This window comes from Dicentrarchus labrax, unplaced genomic scaffold, assembly GCF_905237075.1.
Source record: "Dicentrarchus labrax unplaced genomic scaffold, dlabrax2021, whole genome shotgun sequence".
Lineage (NCBI taxonomy): Eukaryota > Metazoa > Chordata > Actinopteri > Moronidae > Dicentrarchus > Dicentrarchus labrax.
This window is the reverse complement of record NW_026136708.1, coordinates 20,619,786-20,632,561: the sequence shown is the minus strand read 5'-3', so window position 1 is coordinate 20,632,561 and position 12,776 is coordinate 20,619,786. Positions and strand designations below refer to the sequence as shown.

At 37.1% G+C, this 12,776-nt stretch overlaps 1 protein-coding gene across 1 annotated transcript in view; it reads right to left on the bottom strand.

Moving 5' to 3' along the window:
- Positions 1-1,757: 1,757 nt before the first annotated feature.
- Positions 1,758-12,776, bottom strand: part of clvs2 (clavesin 2) — a 37,938-nt gene continuing 26,919 nt past the window's right edge. Inside the window, exons 4-5 of the mRNA XM_051408948.1 lie at positions 12,032-12,264; positions 1,758-9,949 (exon numbers count right to left, since the gene is read on the bottom strand). Of these exons, the coding sequence (XP_051264908.1) occupies positions 9,856-9,949; positions 12,032-12,264 (327 nt within the window). The 3' untranslated portion in view covers positions 1,758-9,855. The remainder of the gene's footprint in view (positions 9,950-12,031; positions 12,265-12,776) is intronic.

The following is a 12,776-nucleotide window of genomic DNA, read 5'->3' as shown; positions in this document are numbered from 1 at the left end:
TTTGCGAGCCAATTACTGTGTCTTTTTTTATATTTCTTACAAGGTAGAATAATTAGCCAAAGATGGATGTTATGGGGACACAGAAAGACGTTTTAGTCTGAAGCACATTTACCGGGCTCATGTCAGAACAACAAAACATGTCAAGTTAAAACCTGCCTGATGAGGATCGATACAATCCCTCCTCCTGTGAGATACAACACATACAGTAATTGTTGCCTGGTTTGAATGTTTGTCCACACAGAGATTGAACGCATCCACAAGAATTTACTGTTAATACTTTTTGCTGAAGCCTGAGACAGAATTTGAATTCTGGTCTTCAAGTCAAATGTTTTGTGCACCCACGCAACCATCCGCCAAGAACCTCTTTAGACTTATTGGTTACTTCCTGATGTGAAACTAAATGTTGCTAATGGACAAACTCTGAGCAGCAATCCATTTACTCCAAATCATATTAGCAAGTACAAATTAAGAGTCATATGAATGTCACATCCCCCCATAAATTACACCAACGTCAATGAATTTTTGTAAATGTCCAGAAGCCAACAGTGTTAGTGGACACTAACAAGCTCTGGGAACGAACACTTTAAAGCATCTCACAAGTGTTATTGTGGTTTCAGCAGGAGGGATTGGTGGCACACTGACTTCAGTGGTTGTGTTTTAATTCTAAAATGTTTTGGGTTTGAAAATATGGGATTATAAGTGATATATGATATAGTCCATAAATTCAATCAAATTAAACTACTGTTACTACTACTGGTTGGGAAATGGGGATTTACTCCTGTGTGAAAGTTTTGCTTCTTAAGGTCATTTTAATGTTGAAGAAATAGACCTTTTTTATAGCAGACATTTTGATATGAAATAGTAGGGTAAACACAGGTGTTATCCATGACCCTAATCCTTTGCTCCATTTAGTGTAGCAGAGCCTTTCCAGTAAGCCAACGTGCACAACAGCAGCCTGACTCTGTTTGAGTTGAATGGAACAGAACCTTAATTAGTATTATTGGTAACACCTGTGTTTACCCTATTTCATGTCAAAATGGCTGCTGTGAAAAAAATCCATTCTAATCCAACAGAGTTAAAGGCAGAGGGAAGGAATAGAACAAAAAACAAATCCACCGCACTCCAAGAGTCAGCTTTCAGAATGAACTTTAAGTATCTGAAAAACTTCAGTATTTTTAAACAGAAGCTCTTTAGTAGCAATTATGAAAATGAACCAAAAAAATGACCCATAATGCAAAACTGAAGCGCCCTGTTTGATTACAACATTCTCTACTTTCATCTTATTGGCTGACGTTTTTCATTTACGCTGCTAAGGTTTTCACTTTCAGTTCTGTTCCAAGGAGTAAGTTGGAGTTACAGGGCATTTTCTTAATGATTAAATGATTTGTGTACATTGTGAAGGTTTTTTTGTGTCCCAAATTGTCTTTATTCCCTCAGAATTAGATGTTTTTCATTTGATACTTTTTAGTGAAACAATTCTAATCCCATAACAGTTTAAAATGTTTGAAGTACTTTACATGCATATAAAGTGTAACAAGGCTGTCCTTCGCTCAAAAAAACACGTCGACTGTTTTTCACTTAGTGCAAAGTGTACTAAAGCATTATCTTTCAGCCTGAGTGAGACCTCTAAAAATCCTGCCTCACTCCCAGGAAACAGATCTTGATTGCCAAATCCTGCATTTTTATTAAAGGACAGCATTGCCTAGAGTGGCAAGACACGATTTAAGACAGAAATATAAGAGAAATGTGAGAAAATCTATGTGTGTCCATATTTATTTAGCTCGTTTTACATAATGCATTTCAGCAAATTGTCTTTTAGGACATTTATACATTTAACACCTGCTAACTGAACAGTTTTTGCTCCTATAATATACTGGCTTTCCATAATAACTCACAATTCAGTTTTGAGTTTGGTCTCCCTATAGCTCCTACTGTAACTATACAATCAAAGAACAGTGATATTAAAATTAAATAAGTATATCACCAACTCAACATAATGCATTCATTTTCAGAAAAATTATCAATCATTAAAAAATGTCATTCAGTGTCCAAATCCTTAAAGAACATATTAATGATTCAATACAATACATTGTATTTTTAATGGAAGAGGTGGCTTTGGCTCAAATAAATCAAACATTGATCAAAGTCAGTGGGAAATTAATATTATTATTCCATCATTATAAAGACTGCAGTGCACTGACAAAGCTTGCGATGGAGAGTTTGATTCCATAATAATGCATTATTATGATGAAAAGCACTTGAAAATGAATATAGAAATCAGATAAAGATGACTTGATTAATTACATTTTTCTATGTCAGAAATGATTTGCGGAGCTGGCAGTTTTTTTAACACCTCACTGTGGAACAAAACTCTTAATGTGAACATTTAATTACTAACTGATCTACAGTATACAGTGCATGTAATGTCATTGGTGCCAGTTTTCTGTCAAAAAAACATAGTTAATCAACATAGTTTCAGTTGCCTCAAAGGCACGGGAAAGCAGAGGACATTTACATCACTGAAAATAAACATTGAGGTCAACTTCTTCCCTTTTTATAACCATTTACTGTCAATCATATAAACCAGATGAATGCAAACAGTGCATGTATCCCAGTGAAAGAGTCTCCATGCATCAGCCAACTCAAAGGTCAAACTGGTGCCTCAACAGATCTAGAAGGATGAGACCTGGGACAGTCATATCTTTCCAGATCCAACACATGGATCCCATTTCTGTGAATGATGTCCTCTCCTCCACAATCTGCCAAACAGGGATGATTTGCCCTTTTATATTATAGACAATGTTCCAAACTGGGATTCATACTCTGTCCTAGAGATGGAAGGTTCTGTCCCAACTGCTAACCACATTTGCCACCATCGTGGAGGTCTACTGGGGAATTAATGCAATTGTTAAAAGTAATATCTAAACATGCCAAAATAAAGTCAAAATGAATAGTGTGATCATACTTAAAAATAAAAAAATAAAAAAACATTTAAGAGCATGCATATCCAAAACAAATCACAGGTCCTGGATGAAAGTCTGCTCACTGTTATTCTCCCATACAAAGTGATTTAGTCTCACCAATGTGATTGTTTGAGCTGCAGAACAAACTGGAGAGGCTGAGAAAGCATCAATGTAAAAACAGTGCAAAAGTGCATTTTCCATCAACATGTTTTTATGCACATTTATCAATCTGGGCATAAAAAACCTGAGTGGGAATGGCAGAAATTTGAAAAAGAAATACTCAAAATATAAAAAAAAAAAGTTATTTTTTTGGGTTGGAAACTGTTTTCCTTGATGCCAATTTTTAGTTAATGTTACATAAAGAAGCTACTAAGGCTTAGAGCAGGGTACTGTACATTTGAGGTGAAAGTGTTTGATGGATAGGTGTTTCAGGCTCTCACGCTGCTTGCTCATTGCAGGAAATATGGATTTTCCAGCTCCAAACAGCTGACCAGGGCCTGTTTCACTAGAGCAATTTGCCAACATTGCTTATGGTGAATTGCAAATGGTGACAGCATCATATTTCAATGTTTGTTTGATAAATTTGTCCTTCCGGGCCCCTGCATGCTGGTGCATGGGTCGCATATATGGCATTTGTTTTAATAAGTGAAGCAAGTCAAAGGTAATGGAAGAGGATGGAGAATGAGAATGCTTCATTCATGTTTCCCCAGACAGTCTGTGAGATCTTATTTTGCATTGGAGAATAACAGTATGTGGGCTCTACATTTCCTTCCATGTAAGCTGGTGTAAAAAAACAATGTGTTTACAATAAGACAGTGTTTAGCTGAAAAAATGTTAGCTCACTATTAAACTGATGCAACTGATTGCAACGACAAACCTAAGTTTTCAGTCAAAACCAGCCTAGAGATAAATCCTTTTGAGATTAGTTTTGCTGAGATGGTTGAATCAAAATTTACGAAGAATCACTGAGGACCTCCAGGATGGCTTCCTGAGTGGCTTTTTAACATGTGGAAAACCATCAATACATGTTTCTGAAATATATTCAACAATACTTTGATCCAAGGTCAGCAGGAAAGACATAACAACCACAAAGAAATAACATTCGAAATGCTGAATTTTTTAAAAAATAAAAACAGATTCTAACTTCATAATTCTGTTTACAATTCATACAACATATACCAATCTGTCAGCTGTGTAATAGACAAGGTAGATAGCAATTTTAATAAAATACTGACAAAAAAAAAACATTTTAAAAATCTTAAATGTGTGGCAAAGCACCAAGCATTACCCGATAAAGTATATTTGTAATAAAAATTAAAGTCTTTACTTGTGTGTTACCATGTTTAAGTTCCTCTACATACAATACGTTTTACAACAGAACAAAGCCTGAACTCTGATAGCGACCTCTAATACTGGAACCTTAAAAATAACCAGTGAACCTGCAGGATGTTCTATGTGAGATTCAGTTCAACGCAGTTTTGCTATATTCAAGCAGTATACAGATGTTTATTGAATGTAAACTTTGTATCCTAACAACTGGAAGCATCTACAGTGTGTGTGTGTGTGTGTGTGTGTGTGTGTGTGCCTTGTTTATGTTACAAATCTGTGTTTTCCTTCACATTTCCTCCTGAATGACTCGAAGTGACATTAATGCTGAATCTGATTGTGCAGCCTGTAACTGTTCTACTGTGTACTGTCAGATATCTACCAATGCACGGAAATAATTCTAAAACACTTGATGAACATGTATTTGACTTGCAGTTTATTACAGTCTCTCTGATGTGCACAAAACTGGCAGTTCTACATTTCCCCTACAGTTAAGTGTCTGACGGTTCGATTTAAACTGGTGCAATAACCAGTAGGAAATACCTAAAATGGCTGGCAAATCCCAGCGTTTGTTCAATTCTTATAAAACACGAAGATTTGACAAAAATAATCTTAATGTTAACCTTAATGGTGTTATAGGGAAGCAACACTGACTCTAAATATTTAAAAACTGACATCATTAAGTTTTGGATTGAAGATAGCTGATATGTTTGGCTCTTAATGACTATCTTGTAACGCTCAGAAAATGTAACCAAACACCAATATCAGACGATTCTGCAAGACCGCAGATTACGTTCAGTAATTAAAGCCATTCAAAAAAAGATGCCTTAATATATTATATGCTTAATAGTTAGGAAAAGATAGTTTTCTCACTTTTTATCTTGCTACATAAAAGGTGCACTGCTCCCTGCATTGACACTTAAGGGATCAGTGTGTAGGATTTAGTGGCATCTAGTGGTGAAGTTGCAGATTGCAACCAGCAAAAACAGCTAGCCTCAACCAAGTTTAGTAGTAGGAGAAAATATGGTGGCTGTGGTGAAAAATGTCAAAGGACCTATCTAGAAAAAGTGTTTGGTATGTCCGTTCTGGGCTACTGTAGGAACATGGCAATTCAACATGGCAGCTTTCATAGAAGAGGACCCGCTCTGTCTGATGATAAAAATGTTTCTTCAAACTCCAGTTCTACAGTCTCAAACAAGAGTTCTGCTCATTGTTTCCGTCATCTGCCTATAGTTTGCACATTGGTTCTTGATGCTGCCCTCCACACAGAAATAATACCTCCAAAATAATATGGTTTGTTCAAAGCTATCTCTCCAGTGTTTCAGTCCAATTTTGTGACTTTGGTGGATGATATGTTTGGATTTTACGGTTACCACTGTACCCTGTGGAGGTTCAGAGAATAATACCAGTGTAATTTTCTATAATTTCCATCCCCATTAGCTTTTTGCCACAGTCAAAAGCTTTCAAACATAATTGTGTCCCAGTGCATGGAAAAATCTGAGTAAAATGGCTGCTTTGACAAATGTAGCTAAAATAACATGTTTTCGCCCCCTAAAATAACTTGCAATGCAATCAGAGCAGTTTGATTCTAACAGACGTGAATGTGAAGAGATGATTGAGCTCAGTGTTTTTCAGTCATTATCACGGACGTGGGTATTGAATGTTACTTGTATTTATTGAAAGATATATTTTTGTCCCACTAAATAAGCTCAATGAAAGTAAGCAACAGCTGGGAGGCAGTGACTTCAGGACTTTGGGCCAATCTGTGCCAGAATGGAGCTGTAGCTCACTCAGGTGGTTTGGGCTTTTGCTGAGAAATTACTGCTTGTAAACCCCTCCTAAACAACTCGGCTGGAGAGTTTTTCATTTCTACACATGCCAAAGTGGTGTGCATTGGGTGCTAGCAAGAGCAATATTATGTATTTAAAGAGTTTGGAAAGAATCTTAAAAGAAGCTAAAGCATGCCAAGGGCTAATTAATTTACCAGTGTACAGCAAACTAGAGTTTAATGCCATGGAGCATATCATTAACTAGCTGCTGTATGTTGTAGGATTACAGGTTGTGTTAGAAAAATCTCCTTTTCATGACAGGAACATCCAGGTTAGCAGTCTGTCCTGCTCTTTATCTGGTTTGGGAGAGTTTGTGTCTTCAGCCACCCTCATTATCTGAGTTTCCAACCTTTTCTGTCTTAAAAATGAAAAATATAAAGAATACAGCATAAATTTAACCTCTGTGTTGCTTGTCCAATGGTATTTTTCTTCAACAAGCAACAGCAGTTCTGTTTAACTTTTTAATCACATTTTCAATTATAAACTAATAGTCTCCACCACAATGATGTTTCCTTATTTCCAGGTCTTCTACGTTGATCATCAACTGGTGAGGATTTTTGACTTGACATGAAGCCTCAGTCTTTCAGCACAAATATTTTGTTTTACAGGTTCTCGTCTTAAGGCGAATCAGCTGGAACAACTAAAAGTTTGACAGCATTAACATCAGCTAGTTGTCATTTCAGCGGACTAAATTGAAATGAGGTGAATGGGCTCATTGTTTCAAATATTACTATTACAAACCTGGAGTAGTCAGTCTGCTACTGTTGTCACTATAAGCTGCTGTGTGAGAACAACAAGCTTTCAGGTGTAGCAACTGTTCAGTGTCAATTAAGAATTCAAAATGAAATCACACAAGACGTAACACAAATGAGCCATTAAACAATCACAACATGTTTGCCAGACTGTTTTTCTGTAGCTATTGTCTGCTTGTGGCAGTTCTCCATCTCACTCTGATTTAAACAGCGCTGAAACCAGACAGATCTCACTGAGCCTAAAGAAAGAACCACTGAGGCCGCAGTCTTAACTCGACTCCGCACAGGGTCGAGCCTCTGAGCTGTTGTAAGTGCGGTTGACATGTCATGTACGCTGGTGTGATAGTTTAACATTCCAGCTGTCTGCTCTCGTTGCAGCCGGCCAGCTCACACTTCCTGCCTGCCGGCCTTTCTGTGATCTGCTCGGCTGCATGCTTGCCAGCCTGACTGGCTTTTCCTCTGCTGCTCTGCCCATCATCGTCACAGTTTCCCTGTCTCTGCTTCCTTAACGTTCGGTTGTCATACTTTTTTTGCACTTCACAACATAAACATGTGTTGAATTGTTGTTTTGGAAGAGCCTAAAGTGCAGTGTGTCAAACACCTTCAGCTGGTGCCAGTTTTATAGTAGTATTTTTGGGAAGTCAGTAAAACATAAAAAACAGTGAGTGGAGCAAGCAGAAATAAATACATATCCTACTGTATCTACACTGCAGCAGTAGCTTGTCTAACTGCAGAATATATGCAGAAATGATGTAATTATGATAAAATACTGTAATTTGTAAAATAAAAACAACGTTTTAGTTAGATTAAACTTAACAGGACAGAAACACATTTACTGCCAATCATGTTTAAATTACTGCCAACCTGAATACTGCCTGAGATAGATCATTTATTACTGTGTGTCATTATCAGACTGTTGAACTTAAGGTCTGGTGCATTCACATGCTGTCAGGAAGCGCTGACCTTTGAGACTTAAAGGTGCCCCATTGAGTTTTGTTGTAACCAAACAAAAGTTATGTTAACATTCAGTGTTTCTCACCAACACTCATTGTGTGTATGCATGAGGTCAAAAAAATGTTTTTCCTTGCTTGTAAAAAACATTTAAAGAGCCAAAGATAGACGTCTTCTCCTTTGCCTTTGTCTTTTTGTGTGTTCGCCAGCTGTTGATTACTGGAATAGTGTGAAATGAATGGCAGGAATATGAATCACATCGCCAGATAACAATAGTTTGTAAAAGTTTGTAAAAACATTGCTCCATAGTGCAGCTAGTGGTCATAAACTCCACGGGGCACCTTTAAAAGAGTCTACTACCAAAAGTTTTATTCTTGCACTCAAAAGACAGGTTTGCCTGAAGTAATTTTCTATCACATGATGGCACATGAACGCTTAAAATCTTCAATCAAATCTGTAAATTAATAGTTGAACGTGAGCTGTGGTTGAAAGCTAAGAAGAAAGCTAATAAGTGGACCTTAAATTAAGATTACAAACTAATACTAATACTGATAATACTTCATTTTTTTAGCTGTATTATGAAACACCAATAGTGTACTGAAATGATGCAAATGAAATATTTAAAGGACCAGTGTGCAGGACTTGCGAAAGGCCCTATCTAGAGCCAATGTTTGGTTTGTCCATTCTGGGCGACTGTAGAAATGTGGCGGTTAAACATGGCGGTGTCCGCAGAAGAGGATCCGCTCCCTCTGTAGATAAAAACGTCTCACTCTAAGGTAACGAAAACACAACAATTCCTATTATACACTATTGAAATATTATATTCCATTTCTGCCAATAAATCCGACATGTTACACACTGGACCTTTAAATAACAAAATACATTTCTGGTTAATGGTCTTAAACATGCAAACAATACTTTAATGTGTGGCCCTTTAATATGTAATTCTTTTAGTTTTACGTAATGCTTCCATGACCATTTCAAAATTAAGACTATTATTGCCAAAAGTATAATGAATGTAACAGGAGAGCGTGATATGTTTGCCCTTTTTCTGCTTTTATAAAAATGTAATTTAGGCTTATTTATTTGTCTGGCTTGACGTCCTACCTATTAGTTTCTCAAAATATATTTTTTGGTCATCTCCAGCCAAACAAATACTTGATGATGCAAGTTGTTTTTGTATTTTACTAATGGCAGAGGAAATATGACAAATGGGTCAGAAGAAGAGAGAAAAGGGCCGGAAGGAAAAAAACCACATAATTCATAGCGCCAACTCTCATCGTAAAGGGGGGTTTGCTTTTCCAAGAGATAACTGGAGCGCGACTGATAGTTCAGGTATTAGTTTTACAGGAAAGACGCCCATTAACCCCCGCAGTGAACCCAGTGCCTGCCTGTCTGCCAGTTTTGTGTCCAGGAGGTCGAACAAGCTCATTATGGTCACTTCTGCTAATCCTGAGCCGTGCTTCTCGCCCATACAGGGCGTTTCTTCAATTTAATGTACAAAGAAGAAAAAAAAATTGCAGCTCGGGAACCACTGGCCCCCAAGCCCTCTTTGAAGTACGATTTCCAGTTTTTCAAATCGCCCATCACTCATATACTATACAACTGTAGGAAACACTGTTTTAACACATATGTGGCGACTCTTTCTCTTTGCACTTGTGTTTGTTCTCCTTCCCTGCTCCGTACTGAGGGGCTGGATTGTTCAAAAGACGTTAATTTACAGTTGTTGGAATTGGCACTTGACAAATAACTAAATAAATATATAGAACAACATCAGTAGCTCTTAGGATGCCCTTCCGTGTGAGGAAACGTCCTCCTCATCTCTGGCCGCTTTGCATCAGCTCATTTTGACTTCCTTGAGTTCAAGAGAAAAACAAGAAACCAACAGCAGCAGCAGCAGCAGCAGCATTTTCTGGAGGAAGGTGTTTTCAGGGCGAGCATGTCGCTTACAGCAGGTGCACAGGTAAGTCAGTGTGTTTGTGTGTGTAAATATTGATTTGGGTATGCTTTTGAGCTGTTGTTGAACGTGGGGGTTTAGTCCAGCGAGAGCAGCGGCTGCATGTTGTCTTCTTCACTCTTCACTTTGTCCGGTCGTTTCAGGACGCCGGGTTCCACCACCGACTGAGACCTGCAGGGAAACAGAACACAAGATGATGAGCGATAGTGAGTAAGTGAGACCAGACCCGAGTCTAATTTAATTAATAAATAATTTGCTATGTGAAGCAAGTATAAAAGGTGCTATGTAAATAAAGTTGAGTTTAGTTAATTTACACCTGAATGGATCTGAGGTGACTGCTCCAGTTCATAATCATACAAAGAGGAAAACCCCAGCTTCCCTGATATGGGCTCCAGCTATTAATCTGTTGAGGGGTTTTTCAGTTTTAATTCAATATTTTATACGGTTTGTTTTAATACTTTGATTCTTTTATTGCTTTATTTTATGTGTTCTTTGCTTTTTATGTGAAGTACTTTGTAACTTTGCTTTGATAAGTGCTATATAAAGATATTATTATTATAAGATTGTGAACTGTGAAGTGCAGAGACAAATTATTATTATCTGACACTCTTTCCCTATTTTAATGTGTTCAAGCTGACCACATTTTAGATTAAGTTTTATCTCCCGATACTGATTGGAATACCTCAACTCAGAGTGATCAGTGGATGCTGAGTACAGATTCAACCTGCAGGCTGAATAATCAGCTTTTTAAAGCTATTTTGGAGCAAATTTTTTTCCACCTGTCTATTTTGGTAAGAAAAAAGTAAAAAAAAAGTGGTTGGTTTTCAAAGGCCATGCTTTGGATTGGAAACAATTTGTTTGATCCACGAAGATCTATTGTACAACTGCATGTTTCTGTAGATCTAAGGTGGAAATCCATCACTTATTCAGAAATCCTTGCAAAGTGCAAGTCTATGATATGTTATTGTATTATTATGTATTCAAATGTTTTATTCATGTTTCTTCATAAGTTTTTCCTCAGTAAAATGTTTTAATCTTTCATAAAAAAAGAAAATCCTGGGCATGAAAATCTGTATTTTTGCACTCTGGTTATATAACTCTTATAATATGCACGCACTGTAACTTACTTGTATTTGCAACTGCATGCAACTGAATAATCAAGTGACTTTGGTTTTCAAATACACATTGTCAAGTAATTTATTACTGACTTTGCTGACTATTTATTGATAGTTGTCAGGGCTCTGTTGACAGTTTATGTTCTAGCTCATATTGTGGTTTATCTTCCACAGTAAGTGTTTTTGAGAATGATTGAGTCAGTTGGTGTCACATAGTGGTCAGATCATTTACTGTCACAGTGAATCACACTACATGGTGGCCTATAGGTGGGAATGATACCCCATTAAATGTCAAACATACTCACAGCAGCACAGTGCCAAAGATACATTTACATTTACAAAGATATTCTCTCTGTCAAGACTGGGAGCTATGTTTATGTTTCAGTCTTGGTCCAGTAACTTTGTGTCTAAAAAGGCTATAATTTAATGTTGGTATGGTTTTTAAGTCCAGCTGATTTGCTCATTTAGTTATGTTAGCTTTCTGTATTGTGTTTATTCAATCTTTCATTCTAAATGTTTACTTATATTTAGTTATATTCGTTTACCTGAGTCAGACTCACAGCAGCTCATAACATTATTTTCCTATTATATAAAGAAATAAATGTATGAATATATAGTCAGATGGGATCAATTAGACCAATTTCATCCTCTTCAGTAAAGCTAAATATGGCAGGTAGTGGGAGGTGGGAAGAGAAGACAAGAATACCACAGTGAGATAAAATCTGCACATTAGCTCCATCATTATCTCATTTGTTTGCACTAATTATGCAAAGACAATATAATTAGTTTGACAGTATATTGATACGCTGATACTACTGTACACAATTACTTATTTCAAAACATCATTCTCATTATTATAAAACTAGCGCCATATTAGTTTGGTTTGTCAACTGTTTTCATGCACCACTTTGTTTTATGAACCTGTCTGCTTCCCTAAGATTGTGTAGAGTTTAGAAAGACATGTTACCAGAAGGTTGCTGGTTCATGTTCCTGCAGCAGATGGGAATATTTTGGGAAAGATGAACACAATTCCCTCTGTAAACATCCGCTGTGGAGCTCTATAAAATGTTCTTAAAAACGTGAAAGTAAGGATAAAAGAATAAAAACAGTATGGAGTGTGGAGATGTGATGAGCTCACCTCTTCATGGTTTTGGGGGACAGGTTTTTCTCCAGGTCTCTCTCCAGGTCTTGTACCGACAGGGTGTAGGACTCCGGACAGTAGTCGGTCTCCTCGTCGTAGGCGTGGTCCAGCAGCGTTCGCGCCCACGTGCCCATATCGTACGGCGGCATCATCCCACCGAGCTCTGACGGCAAGATCTCAGGATGGATCAGCTGGTGGAGGCTGTTCAGGTTGTTGCCGTGCATGAAGATCTGCAACGGGAAAGGACACCAACAGTGAGACGGTTTGGGTTGGCCACATGAGGGGAATTTATTTTACAACCATGAATAATAAAGAACACAACTTACATTTTAAAAGCTTTTGTGCAGACAAGACAAAAATGGTATCCTCAGTGAGCTCTTACTCTGTTAATTGTTCCCTCTTGTTCCTTAATAAATCTTTACAGCAAAACTTGGTATAACACCAATTTAAAGCTAATATATTAGCCATGGTTTTAGGCACAGGTAGCTCAGTTTATGCATTACTATATAAGTTTCTATGTTGCTAAATGGCTCATGACATTTACAAAAAAGCAATCCAACCAAATTACTTTTTCATGTCATGGAAAATGAATAATGCTCATTTAGAGTCCAGTTCAATCATTTGTCACAATATGGAACATTATTTTAAACATTATTTGGTTTTTATTTTGACTTGCTTCTGATAGAAAATGTCTATTCTAAAATTTAAATACCAATAAAGAAACAATTTTCTGAGTGATTTT